The 24,074-nt window shown below is 42.9% G+C and overlaps 1 protein-coding gene across 1 annotated transcript in view; it reads left to right on the forward strand.

Moving 5' to 3' along the window:
- The window catches only part of otud4 (OTU deubiquitinase 4), a 132,816-nt gene that overhangs the window by 65,316 nt on the left and 43,426 nt on the right, over nucleotides 1–24,074 (forward strand). Inside the window, exon 14 of the mRNA XM_068041448.1 lies at nucleotides 12,819–12,966. Coding sequence (XP_067897549.1) covers nucleotides 12,819–12,966 — 148 coding nt within the window. The remainder of the gene's footprint in view (nucleotides 1–12,818; nucleotides 12,967–24,074) is intronic.

Below are 24,074 nucleotides of genomic sequence, written 5' to 3' on the forward strand. Positions count from 1 at the left end.
TCAGAATCTTGTACGTTTCAATGAGATCGCCTCTCATTCTTCTAAACTCCAGAGAGTATAGGCCCAGTTTACTCAGCCTGTCATCATAGGCCAGCCCCCTCATCCCAGGGGCCAATTTAGTGAACCTTTGCTGGACCGCCTCCAATGCCTGTATATCCTTTGTTAAATGTGGAGACCAAACCTGCACACACTACTCTAGATGTGGTCTCACCAAAACCCTGTACAATTGTAGCAAGACTTCTTCATTCCTCTACTCCAATCCCCTTGCAATAAAGGTGAACATGCCATTTGCCTTCCTAATTGCTTGCTGTATCTGCATGCTAACTTTGTGTTCCTTGTACAAGCACACCTAAGTCTCTTTGAACATCAAAACTTACAAGTTTCATACCTTTAAAAAAAAAACCCTGCTTTTCTATTCTTATGATCAAAGTGAATAACTTCATAATATTCCAACTGCCATCTTGCTGCCCACATAACCTATCTATATCTCTTTGCAGTCTTTCTGTTTCCTCCCCACAGCTTGGATATATTACTCTCTGTCTCTTCAGCTAAGTCATTAATATAGATAGTAAATGGCTGAGGCCCCAGCACCGATCCTTACAGCACTCCACTATTTACTGCCTGCTAATTTGAAAATGCCCCATTTATGGTCCACTCTTTTTGCTTCCTGTCTGTTAACCAATCCTCTATCCATGCTAATATATTACCCCCAACTCCATGAGCCCTTATCTTGCCAATTAATCTTTTGTGTGGCACCTTATCGAATGCCTTTTGGAAATCCAGGTATACTACATCTCCTGGTTCCCCTTTATCTACCATATTAGTTACATCCTTTAAAAAAACTCTAATAAATTTGTCAATCAGAATTTCCCTTTAGTAAAATTATGTTGACTTGTTCTAACCATACTGTGCTTTTCTAAGTGCATTGTTAAGAATTCCATAATAGACATTTTTCCAACAACTGATGTTCGGCTAACTGGCCTGTCGTTCTCTGTTTTGTCTCTCCCCCCTTTATTGACAAGCAGTGCAACATTTACCAACTTCCAATTTGACGGGACCGTTCCTGAATCTAAGAAACTTTGGAAAATCATAGCTCGCGGATCCACTATCTCTGCAGCTATCTCTTTTAAAACCCTAGGTCCCGGGGATTTGTCGTATTTTAGTCCCTTAAGTTTCTCCAATACTTTTTCTCTGCTGATATTAATTTCCTCACTTTTTAGCTCCTATATTACAATCTATTTCTGGTATGGAACTAGTGTCTTCTACTGTGAAGACAGACACAAAATATTTGTTCAATGCCTCAGCCATTTCCTCATTTCCCTGTGGTAATTTCACCTGTCTCTGCTTCTAAGGGATCAATGTTTACTTTAGCTACTCTCTTCCTTTTTATTAACCTATCAAAGCTCTTGCAGTCTGTTTTTATATTACTAGCTAGTTTACTCTCGTGTTCTATTTTTTCCTTTTTTCAACTTTTTGGTGGCCCTTTGCTGGTTTCTAAAACACTTCCAGTCCTCAGACTTGCCACTCTTTTTTGCAACATTATAAGCTTCTATTAATCTAATAGTATCCTTAACTTCCTAAGTGAGCCACGGATGGGTCTTTCTTGCTGAGTTTTTGTTTTTCAATGGAATGTATTTTTGTTGAACATTTGAATTGTTTCTTTAAATGTTTCCCACTGTTCATTTACTGCCATACCTTTTAGTCTATTTACCCAATTTACCGCAGCCAATTGTCCCCTCATACCTACGCAGTTGGCTTTGTTTGTGTTTAAGATTCTTGTTTGTGATTGTGATTGTCACTTTCAAACTTAACATGGAATTCAGTGGTATTATGATCACTATTTCCTAGCAAATCTTTTGCTATGATATTACTAATTAACCCTGCTTCATTACACAATACCAGATCTAAGATAGCTTTATCCCTAGTCAGTTCCACGATGTATTGCTCCAAGAAACTGTCCCGAATACATTCTACAAACTCATCTCTAGACCACTCTTGCCAATTTCATTGTCCCAGTCTATGTGAAGATTAAAGTCCTCCACAATTATTACATTGCCTTTATTACAAGCTCCACTAATTTCTTATTTAATGCTTGGTCCAACGGTATAACAATTGTTAGGGGGCCTATATACTCCCACCAATGTTTTCTGATTCTTGCTATTCCTAATTTCTATCCATACTGATTCTACTTCATGATCTTCTGAGGCTAGATCCTTTCTCACTAATGTCGTTATGTCATCCTTTATTATCAAGGCTACCCCTCCTCCCTTGTCATTCTGTCTGTCTTTCCGAAATATTGTGTACCCTGGAATATTTATTTCCCAACCTTGATCACCTGGTAACCATGTCTCTGTAATGGCGATTAGATCTAAATCATTTGCCTCTATTTGTGAAACTAATCCATCTATCTTATTGCAGATGCTTTGTGCATTTCAGATAAAGAACCTTTAATTTAATTTTTTTACTTTTATTCCCTGCAGTAACATTATTTGCTGATGTATAATTTTTGTTAAACTCTCTGTCCCTGCCTGTCACATACTGCTTATCTTTACCCACAATGCTATACTGTTCCGATGCCTTGACCTTTCTCTTTGGATTTCTAAATCGCCCTTCTCCCGACCGCCCCCCCATTAGTTCACAACCTCTAGCCTTATTTGCTGGCGCACTCTTAAGTTTGTACCCTCTGTCCCTTCCTGCCACACTCTGATTATCATTACTCTTATTGCTGTCTTGCTCTCTTGCCTTCTCCTCTCTGTTTAAATTATCGTATCTTCCCTCACTTGATCCTTCGCCTCCACTATTCCGTTTAAAGCTCTCTCTACCGCTCTATCTCTGCTCTATCCCTGTAACCTTGCAGGTTTATTTCCCTCAAGTACTATCCGCTTTCCTTTTGACATCATTGTTTGTCTCCAATTCCACCACCCTTGTAGGCAGAGTTTTCCAGGTCATTACCGCTCGCTGCCTAAAATAAAAAGTTCTCCCTCACACCCCCATTTACCTTTTACCCAAAGCCATAAATCTGTGTCCGCTAGTCCTTATACCAGCAGCTAATGGGAACTTTTTTCTTTACCTACCTTATCTAAGTCTGTCATAATCTTGTACACCTCTGTCAAATCTCCCCTCAAGCTTCTTTGCTCCGAGGAGAACAGCCCCAGCTTTTCCAACTAAACCTTGTAGCTAAAATCCCCCATCCCTGGAACCTGTTAGGATCAGGCGAGGAGGGGTCACAAGGCTCCCTCTTGTCCTCCTTCTTGCTTGACCTCAACAGGGTTTATTCCTTTTTAAACAGTGGATGTACTTACCACTTCAGTGAGTGTTTTACCTTTGTTGTGATTGTAAAAGAACCAATCGGACAGGTTTCCTTGAGTTTAAACAAGGCAGAGGTGAGTTTATTGTACTTCAAAAAAAAAAATCTAAACCCAGACTAGATAAAATAATAAAACTACGCTATATTTTCATTCGCACGTGCACACGAGAATCACACACACAAACAGGTTACAGATTGATAAGGGATAGTTGTGTGGATTAGAGTCCGGAATGAAAAAAAAAAATACAGTCTGTGGGGTCTGGTAATTCCGTTGTCTTCCGGCTGAAGTTATGATCTTGAAGACCCTGGCTGGTCGCAGTGCAGTTTGCAGCTGGCCCACCTGGTGCAGTTTTTCTTGGAGACGGAGTTGTAGGTGGCTTTCTTCCCTGGGGTCTCTGTCTTTAGCGATGTTCGGCTTGGATGTTCCACAGTCACAGACAAGTTTTAAACTTACAATGTTATCTGGAGAGACAGACAGACAGCCCCACTGGGGTCTTGTCTGGTTATCAGTCAAAGTTTGTCTGCTTCAAAGTTTCAGGAGCTTGTCCTTTTGTAAAAGACTGCTAGGTGGTCACTTGATTGTCCAGTGCCCTCATTCGCAATTTAATTAGATTCGATTCTAGGCATTTTCAATTTCTCTTGAGTCTCATTGGTATGACTCCACTGTTAATGTTCCAAGATGGCTTTGAATGTTTTGCCCTTAGAAGTGACGCTGTTAGCTGACTCCAAATTCATGATGCCTTGTCCAGGCTACAACCTCGTTAGACATGCGTCTCCAATTTGATGCTCTGGAATGTGAGGTATTTCAGTACAAATTGTGGTGGCCATCTTGGCTGCCAGCTTTTTAAATGTTAATTGTAGGATCCCAGCTCCTATTTAAAAGTTTAGTTTAGGTTTCCAACCGATGAATTACAGATCCTCATTTGGTATAGCATATTTTCTTGACAAACCATTCTGGTTAATCTCCTCTGCACCATCTCAAGGACCCTCACATCCATCCTTCTTAAAATGTGGTGACCAGAATTGGCCACTATACTCTAGTTGTGGCCTAACCAGAGCTTTATAAAGGTTTAGCACAACTTCCGTGATTTTGTATTCAATGCCTCTCTTTATGAAGCCCAAAATCCCATATGCTTTGCTAACTACTCTCAATACCTTCAAAGATCTATGCACATGAACCCCCAGGTCCCTCCGACCCTGCACACACTATAGAACTGTGTCATTAAGTCTATACTGCTCCTATCCCTTTTGCCAAAATGCATCGCCTCACACTTCTCTATTAAATTCCATCTGCTACTTGTCTGCCCTTTCTGCTAGTTAACTTATGTCCTATTGCAGTCAGTTGGTATCATCAATATTTGCCACTCCAAGTTTGGTAACATGGGCAAATTTTGAAATTTTATCTGTGTATTCCAATATACTTCCCTTTCACTCTTCAGGTTAGTGAATGCAATGGCAAAGCTTCCAGAGCAGTGCAGATTGGTCCACTGCAACTTCTGGATTTACGTGCTACAGTGTGTACCTGGAAGTTGCTGGGCCTATCACCAGTCCAACGATGGGGAATGCTAATAGTTTCGCTGTCATTTGCACCGGAAAATCCAGGCCATTGAAATAACTTTTGCATGCAATGCTCTAATTTGTGATATGCTTTGGGACTAAGTCATTCCAATTATTTCATTTTCAAGTGAAGCAATGTATGTGAATGTCAGGACCAATAGGGCAGGGCACCACCAAAATTGCAAAAAGTAGGAGCAAAGCTGAGGTTAGTTAAGAATCAAGTTAGATTATGTCAAAGCCTGTAGATTGTAGGATCGAAAACAAAGGGAAATAAGATGGGTCCTCTTTGAGGTTCTGGGAATGAATGAGTTAGAAAAAAAAAATGGTACACTGACCCTTGATTTCAACCTAGTGAGCATTAAGGAAGGAGAGAAAGCATGTAGAGCTGCATATTAAGAACTCTGGGTGAATAAGAGAGAGTCACAGCGGTGGTAACTGTACTAATACCTAAAATAGAGTGACCTGATAAATTGCTATTTGGAGGTTATGGGGTTGGGTGAGAGGTCTGGATGGATGAATAGATAGAAAGGAAGATATTGGATGCCATGAACTGAGCAGAATCTGTCTGATGGAAGCTTTTTCTTGTTTGGTAGCATGTGAGAAAAATGTGGAAGCACCCTCATGCTTCTATGCATCGATCTATAAACTGAATATTACTGAATGGGCTGATCAATCCAACATAATATGACACAAAATTTTCATCAATCACTGATCTATAGTAATTTCTACTTATTGACCCTTGGTAACCGCAACAGTGTTCTTGTGGCAACCATTGGTCATTGGTCGTTGATTATTCACCACCTTAACTATCTCTCTATATTTAACTTTTTACATTGAACAGTACCATGGTGTGTCTCCTAGAGACCAGATCAGAGGGGAACTGGCAAAAATTTTCTGTTGGTTGCTTCCCGATTCTCTTCAATGCAAGTAGTGCATGACCTGAAGAGAAAACAGAAGGGTTCCATTCACCATGATATTTCTGCAGCTACTTGCTTAATCATGTCCTCACCCCACCTTTTGATGTCCTTTTGCCCCCCCATTAAAACTGTCTCTCATGCTGGTCAATACCGAGGTATGGCTGTCATCTCCATTCCCTTAAGTCCAAAGTACAGAGACTTAAATGCTTATGGCGGACAATGGGTTTATTTATTTATTGCCAGATCTGGCTGGATCACACGAAGTGCTGTCAAGTCATGCTCCCCTCTGCCAAAATGGATCATTATTGCAGGGTCATCTTGGAATGCAACGATAGCACCCAGCTTCTCTTCTTCACTACAAACCATCTTCTTAAATCCCTCTTCTCGGTCCCTTCCACCCTCACTTCCAATATCAAGTGTGAGGAACTCATGGATTTCTTTGTTAGTTGATATTGTTAATGGTTCCCTCTCCTCTGGTACTGTCCCTCTCCTTTTCAAATCTCCCCATCTGACAAAACCTTGATTTTAGAATTCTCAAACTTCAGGTCTCTTGTGCATCCCTGGTTTTAATCACTTCACCATTGGTGGCGTCATCTTCATCTGCCTTTGTCCTCAGCTCTGGAATCCCTCCTTCCCCCAAACCTCTCTTGTTCTCCTCCTTTAAGATACTCCATTATCCAAGCTTTTGGCCAACTGTCCTAATTTTTCCCTACGTGGCTTGATATCAAATTTTGTTTGGTAACATGCTTGTGAAGCACCTTCAGGATGTTTACGTTAATGTTGCTATACAAATGTAAATTGTTGTCAGGTTGCTACTTTTTAATGTTCTTTTTTTTTCTTTTTCTTCTTCTTTTGGGCCTCCTTATCACGAGAGACAATGGATACGCGCCTGGAGGTGGTCAGTGGTTTGTGAAGCAGCGCCTGGAGTGGCTATAAAGGCCAATTCTAGAGTGACAGGCTCTTCCACAGGTGCTGCAGAGAAATTTGTTTGTCGGGGCTGTTGCACAGTTGGCTCTCCCCTTGCGCCTCTGTCTTTTTTCCTGCCAACTACTAAGTCTCTTCGACTCGCCACATTTTAGCCCTGTCCTTATGGTTGCCCGCCAGCTCTGGCGAACTCTGGCAACTGACTCCCACGACTTGTGATCAATGTCACAGGATTTCATGTCGCGTTTGCAGACGTCTTTAAAGCGGAGACATGGACGGCCGGTGGGTCTGATACCAGTGGCGAGCTCGCTGTACAATGTGTCTTTGGGGATCCTGCCATCTTCCATGCGGCTCACATGGCCAAGCCATCTCAAGCGCCGCTGACTCAGTAGTGTGTACAAGCTGGGGATGTTGGCCGCCTCGAGGACTTCTGTGTTGGAGATACGGTCCTGCCACCTGATGCCAAGTATTCTCCGGAGGCAGCGAAGATGGAATGAATTGAGACGTCGCTCTTGGCTGACGTATGTTGTCCAGGCCTCGCTGCCATAGAGCAAGGTACTGAGGGCACAGGCCTGATACACTCGGACTTTTGTGTTCCGTGTCAGTGCGCCATTTTCCCACACTCTCTTGGCCAGTCTGGACATAGCAGTGGAAGCCTTACCCATGCGCTTGTTGATTTCGGCATCTAGAGACAGGTTACTGGTGATAGTTGAGCCTAGGTAGGTGAACTCTTGAACCACTTCCAGAGCGTGGTCGCCAATATTGATGGATGGAGCATTTCTGACGTCCTGCCCCATGATGTTCGTTTTCTTGAGGCTGATGGTTAGGCCAAATTCATTGCAGGCAGCCGCAAACCTGTCGATGAGACTCTGCAGGCACTCTTCAGTGTGAGATGTTAAAGCAGCATCGTCAGCAAAGAGGAGTTCATTGATGAGGACTTTCCGTACTTTGGACTTTGCTCTTAGACGGGCAAGGTTGAACAACCTGCCCCCTGATCTTGTGTGGAGGAAAATTCCTTCTTCAGAGGACTTGAACGCATGTGAAAGTAGCAGGGAGAAGAAAATCCCAAAAAGTGTGGGTGCGAGAACACAGCCCTGTTTCACGCCACTCAGGATAGGAAAGGGCTCTGATGAGGAGCCACCATGTTGAATTGTGCCTTTCATATTGTCATGGAATGAGGTGATACTTAGTAGCTTTGGTGGGCATCCAATCTTTTCTAGTAGTCTGAAGAGACCACGTCTGCTGACGAGGTCAAAGGCTTTGGTGAGATCAATGAAAGCAATGTAGAGGGGCATCTGTTGTTCACGGCATTTCTGCTGTATCTGACGAAGGGAGAACAGCATGTCAACGGTCGATCTCTCTGCACGAAAGCCACACTGTGCCTCAGGGTAGACGCGCTGTGTAAATAAATATGAACTACATATAAGCCATCATCTTATCTCCTCAAAAAACCCAACCTTGACCCATTTGTCCTTGCAAACTACTGTCCTGCCTCAATCTCCCTTTCCTCTCCAAAGATACTGTCACCTCCTAAATCTGTACTCAGCATTCCTGCAACTCCATGCTTGAACCTCTCTGATCAGTTTTCTGTCCGTGCCACAGTACCGAAATGGCCCTTATCAAAAGTCACAAATGACATCCTATGTGATAGTTTACCATGGTCACAATCACTGCTCATTCTTTTTGTCTTATCAGCAACCATTAACATGGTTGACCACAGCATCCTCCTTCAATGCCTGTCTTGTATCATCCAGCTGGGTGGGTCTGCCCTCGCCTGGTTCCATTTATATCTATTCAGTCATAGCCAGAAAGTCACCTGCAGTTGCTTCTCTTCCTGCTCCTGCACTGTTATTTCTGGAGTCATACGAACTAGGAACAGCAGTAGAGCACTTGCCCCCTCGAGCCTGATCTGATTGTAACCTCAACTCCACATTCCTGCCTACCCCGATAACCTTTCATCCCCCTTGCTTATCAAGAATCTATCTACTTCTGCCTTAAAAATATTCAAAGACTGCTTCCACTGCCTTTTGAGCAAGTTCTAAAGACTTGCGACCCTCAGAGAGAAAAAAATTTCTCCTCATCTCTGTCTTAAATGGGTGACCCCTTATTTTTAAATAGTGATCCCTAGTTCAAGATTCTCCCACAAGGGGAAACATCCTTTCCACATCCACCCTGTCAAGACCCTTCAGGATCTTATGTTTCAATCAAGTCATTTCTTACTATTCTAAACTCCAGCGGATACAAGCATAGCCTGTCCAACCTTTCCTCGTAAGACAACCCACCCATTCCAGTTATTAGTCTAGTAAACCTTCTCTGAACTGCTTCCAATGCATTTACATCCTTCCTCAAATAAGGAGACCAATACTGTACACAGTACTCCAGATGTGCTGTCACCAATGCCCTGTATAACTGAAGCATAACCTCCCTACTTTTGTATTCAATTCCTCTCGCAATAAACAACATTCTGTTAGCTTTCCTAATTACTTGCTGAACCTGCATACTAACCTTTTGTGATTAATGCAGTAGGGCACCCAGATCTCTCTGCATCTCCGAGCTCTGCAATCTCTCACCATTTAGAATTTAGATAATATTTTTCTTTGTTATTCTTCCTGTCAAAATGGACAATTACACATTTTCCCACATTATACTCCATTTGCCAGATCTTTGCCCACTCACTTATCCTGTCTATATCCCTTTGTAGCCTCCTTATATTTTCTTCACAACTTACTTTCCTACCTATCTTTGTGTCTTCAGCAAATTAAGCAACCATACACTCAGTCCTTTCATCCAAGTCATTTGTATAATTTGTGAAAGTTGAGGCCCCAGTGCTGATCCCTGCAGCACACCACTCCTTACATCTTGCCAACCAGAAAATGACCCATTTATGCTTGTTCGCTAGCCAATCTTCGATCCATGCCAATATGTTACCCCCTATACCATGAGTTTTATTTTCCACAATAACTTTTGAAATGCCTGCTGGAAATCTAAGTACAATACATCCACCGTTATCCACAGCACGTGTTACTTCTTCAAAGAACTCCAATAAATTGGTTAAACATGATTTTCCTTTCACAAAACCATGTTGACTCTGCCTGATTACCTTAAATTTTTCTAAGTGCTCTGCTATAATGTCTTGCACACTAGCTTCTAACATTTTCCCTATGACAGATGTTAAGCTAACTGGCCTATAGTTTCCGGCTTTCTGTCTCCCTCCCTTTTTGAATAAAGGAGTTACATTGGCTGTTTTCCAAACTAATGAAACCTTCCACAAATCTAGGGAATTTTGGAAAATTAAAACTAATGCATCAACTATCTCACTAGCCACTTCTTTTAACACCCTAAGATGAAGTCCATCAGGACCCGGGGACTTGTCAGCCCGCAGCTTCAACAATTTGCTCAGTGTCACGTGATTGTAATTTTCTTGAGCTCCTCCCTCCCTTCCATTACCTGATTTATACCTATTTCTGGGATGCTATTTGTATCCTCTATAGTGAAGACCAATGCAAAATACCTGTTTAATTCATCTGCCATCTCCTTATTTTCCCTTATTAATTCCCCAGGCTCACTTTCTGTAGGACTAACACTCACTTGGTTAACTTTTTTTAATAATATCTATAGAAACTCTTACTAACAGTTTTTATATTTCTAGCTAGCTTTCTCTCATACTTTAATTTTTCCCTGCTTATCAATTTTTGAGTCATTTTTTGCTGTTCTTTATATTCTGTCCAATTGTCTGACCTGCCACCCATGTTTGCGCAATTATATGCTTTTTCTTTAAGTTTGATACTACCTTTAACTTTTTTTTAGTTAACCACAGATAGTGGGTCCTCCCCTTGGAATTTTGCTTTCTCTTTGGAATGTATCTATTCTGAAATATCCCCTTAAATGTCTGCCACTGCATCTCTATTGACCTATTCCGTAGCCTAATTTGAAAGTTTACTTTAGCTAGCTCTATTTTCATGCCCTCATAATTGCCCTTATTTAAGTTTAAAATACAAGTTTTGTATCCATTCTTGTCTCCCTCAAACTGAATGTAAAATTCAATCATATTATGATCGCTGCTACCAAGGGCACCTTCACAATGAGGTCATCAATTAATCCTGTCTCTTTGCACAATACCAGGTCTAGTTTAGCCTGCTGTTTGGTCGTCTCCAGAACGTGGTGTTCTAAGAAACTATCCTGAAAACATTCGATGAAAGCCTCGATGAGGAGACCTTTGCCCATCTGATTATTCCAGTATATATGTACATTAAAATCCTCCATGATTATCACAGTACCTTTCTGACAAACTCCAATTATTTCTTCCTGTATACTCTGTCCTACCATGTGGTTACTATTAGGAGGCCTGAACACCACTCTCACAAGTGACTTCTTGCCGTTATCATTTCTCATCTCTAGCCAAACCACTTCTACATTCTGTTTTCCTGAACTTAGGTCATCCCTCTCTAATGTGTTAAGTCTCCAAAGGATCTATCCCTGGCTCCCCTGCTATTTCTCATCAACATGCTGTCCCTCTGTGTCAAAATCCAGAAACACAATGTTAGTTTCCACATGTCTTCTTCTTCTTCTTTGGGCCTCCTTATCTCGAGAGACAATGGATACGCGCGACGATACCCAGCTCTACCTCAGCGCCATCTCTCTTGACCATGCCACTGCTTCTGATTTGTAATGCTGCTTGTGCGACATCCAGTCCTGGATAATTAGAAATTTCCTCCAACTAAACAGACGTCATTGTCTTTGGATCGTAACACAAAACTTGTTCCCCAGCCACTGACTCCAACCCTCTCCCTGACGATTGTCTGAGGCTGAACCAAGTCATTCACAGCCTTGCTGTCCTATTTGTCCCCGAGTTGAGCTTCTGACCACATATTTGCTCCATCACCAAGACCACCTATTTCCAACTCCCTAACATTGCTTGTCACGCCCCCCGCCTCAGCTTATCTGTTGCTGAAACCCTCAACCATGCCTTTGTTACCTCTAGGCTTGACTATTCCAGTGCTCTCCTGGCTGGCTTCGTATCTTCCAGCCGCCATAAACCTGAGTGCATCCAAAACTCTGTTGCTTATATCCCAAATCTCATCAAGTCCCGTTCACCCAACACCCCTGTGCTTACTGACCTGCATTGCTCCCCATCTGGCAAAACCTCGATTTTTAAAATTCTCAAATCCTTCCATGGCCTGACCCCTTCCTATCTTTGTGATTTCCTGCAGCTCTGCAACCCCCTGAGGTCTCCACACTCCTCCAATTCTGGTCTCTTGTGCATCCCTGATTTTAATCGCTTCACCATTGGCGACCTTGTCTTCATCTGTCTTTGTCCTAAGCTGTGGAATCCCTCCTCTCCCAAACCTCTTTTTGTATCTCTATCTCGTTCTTTCCTTTCGGATGCTCCATTATACGACCACACGAATTAGGAGCAGAAGTAGGCCATTCAGCCCGTCGAGTCTGCTCCACCATTTAATAAGATCATGGCTGATTTGTTTCTGTCTCAAATTCCACACTCCCATCTACCCCCTATAATCTTGATTCCCCTGCCTACCTCCCAAGCTTTTCGCCAACTGCCCTACTATCTCCCTATGAGGCTTGATATCAAATTTTGTTTGGTAATTCTCTTGTGAAGCACCTTCAGGATGTTAGTGGTGCTATATAAATGCAAATTGTTGTCAATTTGCTACTTTTTAAATATAATAGTGTAAATCAATTTGTCCTTGCACTACTGAATAAATATGAACTACATATAGTAAGAACACATTAAGTAGAAAGCTGAAGCCAGTTACAGATTTTTTTTTACTTCAGCCTTTTTAAATTTTTCTGGAATCTGAAATATCAAAAGGGTAAAGTGGGAAGTTGCAAGACTAAATAATTGAGCTTTCCCGGGAGGAAAGCATGTTCAATTGAAACTAATTTAAGTGGAGATAATCTGTTAGTTAATTGTTGCTGTATCTGCTGAGAGTAGGTTGTAATTTGTTTGTGCTTTACACAGTTTACCCTGATGTATTCTATACCTGCAGTTATGCAGTATTGATCATTTTGTTTCTGTGTTGTGAAAATAGCAAGTCTGACTGTTAAATTGTGATTTTTTTTGAGGTTTTACTTTATCTCTATGTCATTTGTAGAAAACATAACCGAAGCTTGGAATCTGACTCTGCAAACGGAGAATGTACAAACATTGCTCCTTCAGCGAAGGTGGAACCAGAGACTGATGAGCCTCAAGTCGCAACTAAAATTCATCTGAGAGTTGAGCAATCTTTTCCTGCACTCCATGTGAGCATGATGCTGGTTTAATTTCATTTTATATCATTTGGAGTTCGGCATGTGTGGATGTTTTTATATTATGGTCACTTGGATTATGGGTCAAGAAAACAGCAGTATATTTACAGATTCTGTCCTTCCAAGCTTAGGTTGTATCTGGAGAGAGTATTTTGAGCTGTACTGCATTCAGGTGAAGTATTGTGGTTACGGGTTACGCACACTGGCATCTGCCCTGTAATGTGGAAAATTGCCCAGGTATGTCCTGTACACAAAAAGCAGGACAAGTCCAACCCGGCCAATTACCGCCCCATCAACCATCTCTCAATCATCAGTAAAGTGATGGAAGGTGTCCTCAACAGTGCCATCAAGTGGCACTTGCTTAGCAGTAACCTGCTCAGTGACGCTCAGTTTGGGTTCTGCCAGGGCCAGTCAGCTCCTGACATCATTACAGCCTTGGTTCAAACATGGACAAAAGAGCTGAACTCAAGAGGTGAGGTGAGAGTGACTGCCCTTGACATCAAGGCAGCATTTGACCGAGTATGGCATCAAGGAGCCCCAGCAAAACTGAAGTCAATGGGAATCGGGGAAAACCCTCCGCTGGCTGGAGTCATGCCTAGTGCAAAGGAAGATGGTTGTGGTTGTTGGAGGTCAATCATCTGAGCTCCAGGACATCACTGCAGGAGTTCTTCAGGGTAGTGTCCTAGGCTCAACCATCTTCAGCTGCTTCATCAATGACCTACCTTCAATCATAAGGTCAGAAGTAGGGATGTTCGCTGATGATTGCGCAATGTTCAGCACCATTTGTAACTCCTCAGATACTGAAGCAGTCCGTGTAGAAATGCAGCAAGACCTAGACATATCCAGACTTGGGCTGATAAGTGGCAAGTAACATTCGCACCACACAAGTGCCAGGCAATGACCATCTCCAACAAGAGAGAATCTAACCATCTTTCCTTGACATTCAGTGGCATTACCATCGCTGAATCCCTCACTATCAACATCCTAGGGGTTACCATTGACCAGAAACTGAACTGGAGTAGCCATATAAATACCGTGGCTACAAAAGCAGGTCAGAGGCTAGGAATCCTGAGACGAGTATCTCACCTCCTGACTCCCCAAAGCCTGTCCGCCATCTACAAGGCACAAGTCAGGAGTGTGATGGAATACTCTCCACTTGCCTGGATGGGTGCAGCTCCAACAACACTCAAGAAGCTCGACACCATCCAGGACAAAGCAGCCTGCTTGATTGGCATCCCATCTACAAACATTCACTCCCTCCACCACCGACGCACAGTGGCAGCAGTGTGTACCATCTACAAGATGCACTGCAGCAATGCACCAAGGCTCCTTAGACAGCACCTTCCAAACCTGCGACCTCTACCAACTAGAAGGACAAGGGCAGCAAATACATGGGAACACCACCACCTGCAAGTTCCCCTCCAAGTCACACACCATCCTGACTTGGAACTCTATCGCCGTTCCTTCACTGTCGCTGTGTCAAAATCCTGGAACTCCCTTCCTAACAGCACTGTGGGTATACCTACCCCAAATGGACTGCAGCGGTTTAAGAAGGCAGCTCACCACCTCCTTCTCAAGGGCAATTAGGGATGGGCAATAAATGCTGGCCTGGCCAGCGACGCCCACATCCCCGAATGAATTTTAAAAAAAGGTCTGTCACCAGCGGTGAAAGCTATTTAAGTTGATCATTTATGAGTAAGAAGCAAAAAGTATATTGGCAAGTCATTGAAGTGTATTTTTTGTCTTCTCCATGTATTGGCCCTAATAACCCAATAGCACTATTGTGTCAAATTGCTATGTCAATTTTTTAAGCATAAAATATCCAAATGTTTGGCCGCCTTTTCAGAATCCTTCAACTGAGCCTTTCAATGTAGCATTGACACTTCAGCTCCATTTGAATCTTCTCCATAGAATTGCTTGGGGGTCGATTTTTGCGATTGTGTAAAACAGGTGATAGCGAATCCGCAGCCTATTTTACATCTCTTGCCATTTTTAATTCTGTGGGAAATAAATTTTAAAGTTTTGTGCAGGGAGTCTCCGAAAAATTCTTTACATTGAGGAAAAAGAACAGCCATGTCGGGCAGCTGGGGAAAAGGAATAATGGAGAGAGTTCGAGTGAGGGATCAAATTAGAACATGTTTGAAGAGGTTTGGGGGAAGCATTTGCTAGCAGGGACAGAGGTGGCAAGGCTAAACAAACTGGGCAACAACAGTGTGCCTGAACAAATAGTTACCATTGATTGAACGGAAGGAACAGGGACAAAGAGAAAAGTAGGTATTAAGAGGAGCAAAGTGTGTGTGCGAGGACATGAGTCAGGAGAAAAATCACAAAAGGCTAGGTAGGAATATGAAACGGCAAGAATTTTAAAAGCCAACTCATGAGCAATAGGGAGCTGATGGAGCATGGAGAGCACCGGTTTGCAGAGACTGCAGGACTTAATCTGGGTGAGATTACAAGAACACAAAAGATAGGAGCAGGTGTAGACCGTATGGCCGATCGAGCCTTCTCCACCACTCAGAACGATCATGGCTGATCTTGGGCTTCAACTCCACTTTCCTGCCCAATCTCCATAGCCCTTGATTCCCCGAGAGACCAAACATCTGTCTATCCCAGCCTTAAACTATTCAGCAATGGAGCATCCACAACCCTCTGGGGTAGAGAATTCCAAAGATTTACAACCCTTTGAGTGAAGTAATTTCTCCACATGTCAGTCCTAAATGATCGGCCCCTTATCCTGAGACAGTGTGCCTCGTGTTTTAGATTCCCCAACCTGTGGAAATAATCTCTCTATCTCCCCTATCCTCTTCAGAATCTTAAATGTTTCAATGAGATCACCTCTCATTCTTATAAACTCCAGAGAATGCAGGCCCAATTTACTTAGCCTTTCATCATAGGTCAACACCCTCATCCCAGGGACCAATCTAGTGAACCTTCGTTGTACCGCCTCCAATGCAAGTATATCCTTTCTTAAATGTGGAGACCAAAACTGCACACAGTATTCCAGGTGCGGTCTCAACAAAACCCTGTACAACTGTAGTGATACTTCCTTATTCCCGCACTCTAATCCCCTTGCAATAAAGGCCAACATGCCATTTGTTTTCCTAATTGCTTGCTTTTCCTGCATGTTAACGTTTTGCACACCCAAGTCGATTTGAACATCAAAATGTACAAATTGCGCACCTTTTTAAAAAATGCTGTTTTTCTGTTGTTACGACCAAAGTACATAACTTCACATTTGTCTACGTTATACTCCATCTGCTATTTTGTTGCCCACTCACTTAACCTGTCTATATCTCTTTGCAGCCTCTGTGTCCTCCCAACAGCTTACCTTTCCACCTACCTTTGTATCATCAGCAAACTTAGATACATTATTCTCCGTCTCCTCATCTAAGCCATTAATATAGATTGTAAATAGCTGAGGCCCCAGCACTGATCCTTGTGGAACTCCACTATTTACTGCCTGCCAATTTGAAAATACCCTGTTTGTGCCCACTCTTTGCTTCCTGTCTGTTAACCAATCATCTAGCCATGCTAAGATATTACCCCCAACGCCCATTAACCTTTTGTGTGGCACCTTATCGAATGCCTTTTGAAAATCCAAGTTTACTACATCTACTAGTTCCCCTTTGTCGACCCGACCAGTTACATCCTCAAAATCCTAGAATAAATTTGTCAAACAGGACTTCGCTTTGGTAAAACCATGTTGACTTGTTCTAATCATACTGAGCTTTTCTAAGTGCTTTGTTAGGACTTCCATAACAGTAGATTCCAGCATTTTCCCAACGACTGATGTTAGGCTAACGAGCCTGTAGTTCCCTGTTTTCTCTCTCCCTCCTTTCTTGAAAAGCAGTGTAACATTTGCTAACTTTCAATCTGATGGGACCGTTCCCCAATCTAAGGAATTTTGGAAAATCATATCTTACGTATCCACTGTCTCTGCAGCTATCTCTTTTGGAATCCTAGTGTGTCGGCCATCAGGTACTGGAGATTTGGCAGATTTTAGTCCCTTACGTTTCTCCAATACTTTTTCTCTGCTGATATTAATTTCCATAATTTCGTCACTCTTTTTGGCCCTTGGGCTACTGTCTATTTCTGGTATGGAACTTGTGTCTTCTACTGTGAGACAAACACAAAACATTTGTTCAGTGCCTGTGCCATTTCCTCATTCCCCGTGATAATTTCTGCTGTCTGCTTCTACGGGACCAACGTTTACTCTAGCTACTTTCTTCCTTTTGTTACGACCGCTTAGGACAAAGCCCCCAATCAAAATATATGATTCTGATTGCGGTGCGAGCAACGCACTGTCAGTTCAGTCCCATCGCTCCACAGGTCACATTATACATCTTTAAGCTTTCCAAATCAAAGAAAGCAGCAGCCGAATTGAAACAATGTAGTAACCCCCGAATGAGGCGAACCAAACCAGGTATCTTTAGATATCGACACAGTAACTGTTTATTAAAAAAAACTAAAACCTTAAACATCATTAAGATAAACCAATATCTGAGGACCTTATAACTTCTTATCTAAAAATCTAACTCTCACATTCGCGTACATATACTCAAACTAACAGTAGTTTGGTTTTTAAATAGTTGCTCGATAAAATAGAAAAAACAATAAAGTCTTTGCTGATTGCGCTTCTGATGAATGGTCTTCAAATTCCACACAATCCAAGTTCACTTGCACTCTTCCATGGTCCGATGAATCCGAAGATCTTTCCAAAGATGGGAATTCAGCAGTTCAGTTTGGCAGTTCTAGTATTAAACTTTTTTTTTTCAACAATGAACACAGTAAACCAATAATTTGTGATTTCTTTAAGAAATTAATCTGGCTTGAAGCTTCTTTAGAATTTTCAGAGTATAATAAATAGAGTTTAAATAGACTGAGAGAGAGCTCTCCTACTTCCTTCACGTGCCAGAACAGTCTGTTCACTGTGTCTCTCTGTTGGCCAGTTTCAAAGTCAAAATGGATACATTTGAAGTCCTGTTCTCCTCCTTTGTATGGTTGTTGCCAGGCAACCAGAATGCACTTTGGCTTGCAGTCCCTGGAGCTTGCTGCCTTAAAGAAGTACTGATCTTTTACAGCCTTAAAGGCGCATTGCAATATTTCACGAGGAGAGAAAAAAAATCAGGATTGTGACACTTTTGATATACCTATAAAAGCTCTTACAATCTGTTTTTATATTACTGGCTGGTTTACTCTGATATTCTACTTTTTCCTTTTTTATCAACTTTTTGATGGCCCTTTGCTGGTTTCTAAAACACTCCCAATCCTCAGATTTGAATTAGAATTAGAATATTACAGCGCAGTACAGGCCCTTCGGCCCTCGATGTTGCGCCGATCATCTGACCTACACTATTCCATTTACATCCATATGTCTATCCAATGACCACTTAAATGCCCTTAAAGTTGGCGAGTCTACTACTGTTGCAGGCAGGGCGTTCCACGCCCCTACTACTCTCTGCGTAAAGAAACTACCTCTGACATCTGTCCTATATCTTTCACCCCTCAACTTAAAGCTATGTCCCCTCGTGTTTGCCATCCTCATCCGAGGAAAAAGACTCTCACTATCCACCCTATCTAACCCTCTGATTATCTTGTATGTCTCTATTAAGTCACCTCTCCTCCTCCTTCTCTCTAACGAAAACAACCCCAAGTCCCTCAGCCTTTCCTCGTAAGACCTTCCTTCCATACCAGGCAACATCCTAGTAAATCTCCTCTGCACCCTTTCCAAAGCTTCGACATCCTTCCTATAATGCGGTGACCAGAACTGCACGCAATACTCCAGGTGCGGCCTCACCAGAGTTTTGTACAGCTGCATCATGACCCCGTGGCTCTGAAACTCGATCCCCCTACTAATAAAGGCTAACACACCATATGCCTTCTTAACAGCCCTATTAACCTGGGTAGCAACTTTCAGGGATTTATGTACCTGGATACCAAGATCTCTCTGCTCATCTACACTACCAAGAATCTTCCCATTAGCCCAGTACTCTGCATTGCTGTTACTCCTTCCAAAGTGAATCACCTCACACTTCTCCGCATTAAACTCCATTTGCCATCTCTCAGCCCAGCTCTGCAGCCTATCTATGTCCCTCTGTACCCTACAACACCCTTCGACACTATCCACAACTCCACCGACCTTCGTGTCATCCGCAAATTTACTAACCCACCCTTCTACACCCTCATCCAGGTCGTTTATAAAAATGACTAACAGCAGTGGCCCCAAAACAGAACCTTGCGGTACACCACTAGTAACTAAACTCCAGGATGAACATTTGCCATCAACCACCACCCTCTGTCTTCTTTCAGCTAGCCAATTTCTGATCCAAAGCTCTAAATCACCTTCAACCCCATACTTGCGTATTTTCTGCAATAGCCTACCATGGGGAACCTTATCAAACGCCTTACTGAAATCCATATACACCACATCCACGGCTTTACCCTCATCCACCTGTTTGGTCACCTTCTCGAAAAACTCAATAAGGTTTGTGAGGCACGACCTACCTTTCACAAAACCGTGCTGACTATCGCAAATGAACTTATTCTTTTCAAGATGATTATAAATCCTGTCTCTTATAACCTTTTCCAACATTTTACCCACAACCGAAGTAAGGCTCACAGGTCTATAATTACCAGGGCTGTCTCTACTCCCCTTCTTGAACAAGGGGACAACATTTGCTATCCTCCAGTCCTCCGGCACTACTCCTGTCGACAATGACGACTTGAAGATCAACAACAACGGCTCTGCAATCTCCTCCCTGGCTTCCCAGAGAATCCTAGGATAAATCCCATCTGGCCCAGGGGACTTATCTATTTTCACTCTTTCCAAAATTGCTAACACCTCCTCCTTGTGAATCTCAATCCCATCTAGCCTAGTAGGCTGTATCTCAGTAATCTCCTCGGCAACATTTTCTTTCTCTACTGTAAATACTGACGAAAAATATTCATTTAACGCTTCCCCTATCTCCTCTGATTCCGCACACAACTTCCCACTACTATCCTTGATTGGCCCTGTTCTAACTCTTATCATTCGTTTATTCCTGATATACCTATAGAAAGCCTTAGGGTTTTCTTTGATCCTATCCGCCAATGACTTCTCGTGTCCTCTCCTTGCTCTTCTTAGCCCTCCCTTTAGATCCTTCCTGGCTAGCTTGTAACTCTCAAGCGCCCTAACTGAGCCTTCACGTCTCATCCTAACATAAGCCGCCCTCTTCCTCTTGACAAGCGCTTCAACTTCTTTAGTAAACCACGGCTCCCTTGCTCGACAACTTCCTCCCTGCCTGACAGGTACATACTTATCAAGGACACGCATTAGCTGCTCCTTGAATAAGCTCCACATTTCGTTTGTGCCCATCCCCTGCAGTTTCCTTCCCCATCCTACACATCCTAAATCTTGCCTAATCGCGTCATAATTTCCTTTCCCCCAGCTATAATTCTTGCCCTGCGGTATATACCTGTCCCTGCCCATCGCTAAGGTAAACCTAACCGAATTGTGATCACTATCGCCAAAGTGCTCACCTACATCTAAATCAAACACCTGGCCGGGTTCATTACCCAGTACCAAATCCAATGTGGCATCGCCCCTGGTTGGCCTGTCCACATACTGTGTCAGAAAACCCTCCTGCACACACTGGACAAAAACAGACCCATCTAAAGTACTCGAACTATAGTATTTCCAGTCAATATTTGGAAAGTTAAAGTCCCCCATAACCACTACCCTGTTACACTTGCCCCTGTCGAGAATCATCTTCGCTATCCTTTCCTCTACATCTCTGGAACTATTCGGAGGTCTATAGAAAACTCCCAACAGGGTGACCTCTCCTCTCCTGTTTCTAACCTCGGCCCATACTACCTCAGTAGACGAGTCCTCAAACGTCCTTTCTGCCACTGTAATACTTTCCTTGATTAACAATGCCACACCCCCCCCTCTTTTACCCTCTTCTCTGTTCTTTCTGAAACATCTAAATCCCGGAACCTGCAACATCCATTCCTGCCCCTGCTCTACCCATGTCTCCGAAATGGCCACAACATCAGGATCCTAGGTACCAACCCATGCTGCAAGCTCACCCACCTTATTCCGGATGCTCCTGGCGTTGAAGTAGACACACTTTAAACCAAGTTCTTGCTTGCCAGTGCCCTCTTGCGTCCCTGTAACCTTATCCCCTACCTCACTACTCTCAACAGCCTGTACACTGGCACTGCAATTTAGGTTCCCATTCCCCTGCTGATTTAGTTTAAACCCCCCCGAAGAGCACTAACAAATCTCCCCCCCAGGATATTGGTACCCCTCTGGTTCAGGTGAAGACCATCCTGTTTGTAGAGGTCCCACCTACCCCAGAAAGAGCCCCAATTATCCAGGAAACCAAAACCCTCCCTCCTACACCATCCCTGCAGCCACGTGTTCAACTCCTCTCTCTCCCTATTCCTCTCTTCGCTAGCACGTGGCACAGGCAACAACCCAGAGATAACAACTCTGGTTGTTCTCGCTCTAAGCTTCCACCCTAGCTCCCTGAATTTCTGCCTTAAATCCCCATCTCTCTTCCTACCTATGTCGTTGGTGCCTATGTGGACCACGACTTGGGGGTGCTCCCCCTCCCCCTTAAGGATCCCAAAAACACGATCGGAGACATCACGTACCCTGGCACCTGGGAGGCAACACACCAACCGTGAGTCTCTCTCGTTCCCACAGAACCTCCTATCTGTTCCCCTAACTATGGAGTCCCCAATGACTAATGCTCTGCTCCTCTTCCCTTTTCCCTTCTGAGCAACAGGGACAGACTCTGTGCCAGAGACCTGCACCCCATTGCTTACCCCTGGTAAGTCGTCCCCCCCAACAGTATCCAAAACGGTATACCTGTTGTTGAGGGAAACGGCCACAGGGGATCCCTGCACTGCCTGCTGGTTCCCTTTCCTTCCCCTGACGGTAACCCATCTACCTACTTCTTTTACCTGAGGTGTGACTGCCTCCCTATAACTCCTGTCAATAATCCCCTCCGCCTCCCGAATGATCCGAAGTTCATCCAGCTCCAGCTCCAGTTCCCTAACGCGGTCTGCGAGGAGCTGGAGTTGGGTGCACTTCCCGCAGATGCAGTCAGCAGGGACACTCTTGGCGACCCCTACCTCCCACATTCTGCAGGAGGAACATACAACTGCCTTTACCTCCATTCCCACTATTCTAGATTCCCAATAAATCTACTGAAAAACCAAACGAAAAAAAAAGTCAAAACTTGTTCGCTTAGCAATCCGACGGACTGAAGTTTTAAATAAAAAGCTTACCTTATCAACACCCTAGAGTCCTTTTTTTTTGGTTAGAGGAGGACGGTGGGTGGGAGACTCTCTTTTGCAACATTGGTCACCTTTTCTTTGAATCTAATACTATCCTTAACTTCCTGAGTGAGCCACGGATGGGTCTTTCTTACTGAGATTTGTTTTTCAAAGGAATGTATTTTTGTTGAAAATTTTGAATTGTTTCTTTAAAGGTTTCCCACTGTTCATTTACGGCTATACCTTTTAGTTTATTTACCCAATTTACCATAGCCAGTTCTCGCCTCATGCCTACGTAATTGGCTTTGTTTTAAGTTTAAGATTCTTTTTGTGATTGGAGCATGTCACTTTCAAACTTAACGTGGAATTCAATGGTATTATGATCACTGTTTCTCAGTGGATCTTTTACTATGACATTACTAATTAACCCTGCTTCATTACACAGTGCGATATCTAAGATAGCTTTATCCCTAGTTGGCTCCACAACGTATTGCTCCAAGAAACTGTCCCAAAGACATTCTCCAAACTCATCTTTTAGACCACTCCTGCCAATTTCACTGTCCCAGTCTATATGAAGATTAAATTCCCCCACAATTATTACATTGCCTTTGTTACAAACTCCAATAATTTCTTGTTTCATGCTCTGTCCAGTGGTATAACTACTGTTAGGGGGCTTATAAACTACTCCCACCAGTGTTTTCTGATTCTTGCAATTCCTTATTTCCACCCATACTGATTCTACTTCATGATCTTCTGAGGCTAGATCCTTTCTCGCTAATGTCGTTATGTCATTCTTTACCATCAGTGCTACCCCTCCTCCTTTGCAATTCTGTAGTAAATAAAACCTTACAAGTATTAAAAATTACCCTAGTTTTGAAAGATAAATGAGAAAAAAACTACCAACCAAACAACTACCCGTTTTCATGTGACGTCACTTTTGGATTTTTCTCAGAACACGGTTGGTCTGCTCTGGTGGCCTGGACTGACTAGAATAGCCCTTTTAAACTGCTCGCTGGTCCCGCGCTCTCTCTGTCCTTCTCGCCGCAGCTCTTTTAAACTGCTCAGGAAATCAGGATGTAAAGGTGGTTTAGCTAGAGATGAGAAATGATAAAGGCAAGAAGTCACTTGTGGGAGTGGTGTACAGGCCACCTAACAGTAACTATACTGTAGGATGGGGTATAAAGGAAGAAATAATTGGAGCTTGTCAGAAAGGTATGGCGATATTCATGGGGGATTTTAATCTACATGAAGACTGGAAAAATCAGATTGGCAAAGGCAGCCTAGATGAGGAATTCATAGCATGTTTTCGGGATAATTTCTTGGAACAATACGTTCTGGAGCCAACCAAAGAGCAAGCTATACTAGATCTGGCATTATGCAATGAGATAGGATTAATTAATGCCCTCCTAGTGAAGGCACCCCGAGGCAGCAGCGATCATAATATGATTGAGTTTTACAGTCAGTTTGAGGGAGAGAAGAGTGAGTCTAAGGCGAGTATTCTAAACTTAAATAAGGGCAATTATGAGGGCATGAAAGCAGAGCTAGCTAAAATGAACTGGCAAATTAGGTTAAGGGATAGGTCAATAGAGATGCAGTGGCAGAGATTTAAGTGGATATTTCAGAATACACAGAATAGATACGTTCCGATGATAGAGAAGAATTCTAAGGGGAGGACCCCCATCCGTGGTTAAATAAAAAAAGTTAACATCTGTCATAGGGAAAATGTTAGAAGACCTTAGACCTTATAGCAGGGCATTTAAAAGAAATTCAAGATAATCAGGCAGAGTCAACATGTGAAAGGGAAATCATGTCTAACCAATTTATTGGAGTTCTTTTAA

The sequence above is a fragment of the Heterodontus francisci genome, chromosome 1, assembly GCF_036365525.1.
Source record: "Heterodontus francisci isolate sHetFra1 chromosome 1, sHetFra1.hap1, whole genome shotgun sequence".
In the NCBI taxonomy this organism is placed as follows: Eukaryota; Metazoa; Chordata; class Chondrichthyes; order Heterodontiformes; family Heterodontidae; genus Heterodontus; species Heterodontus francisci.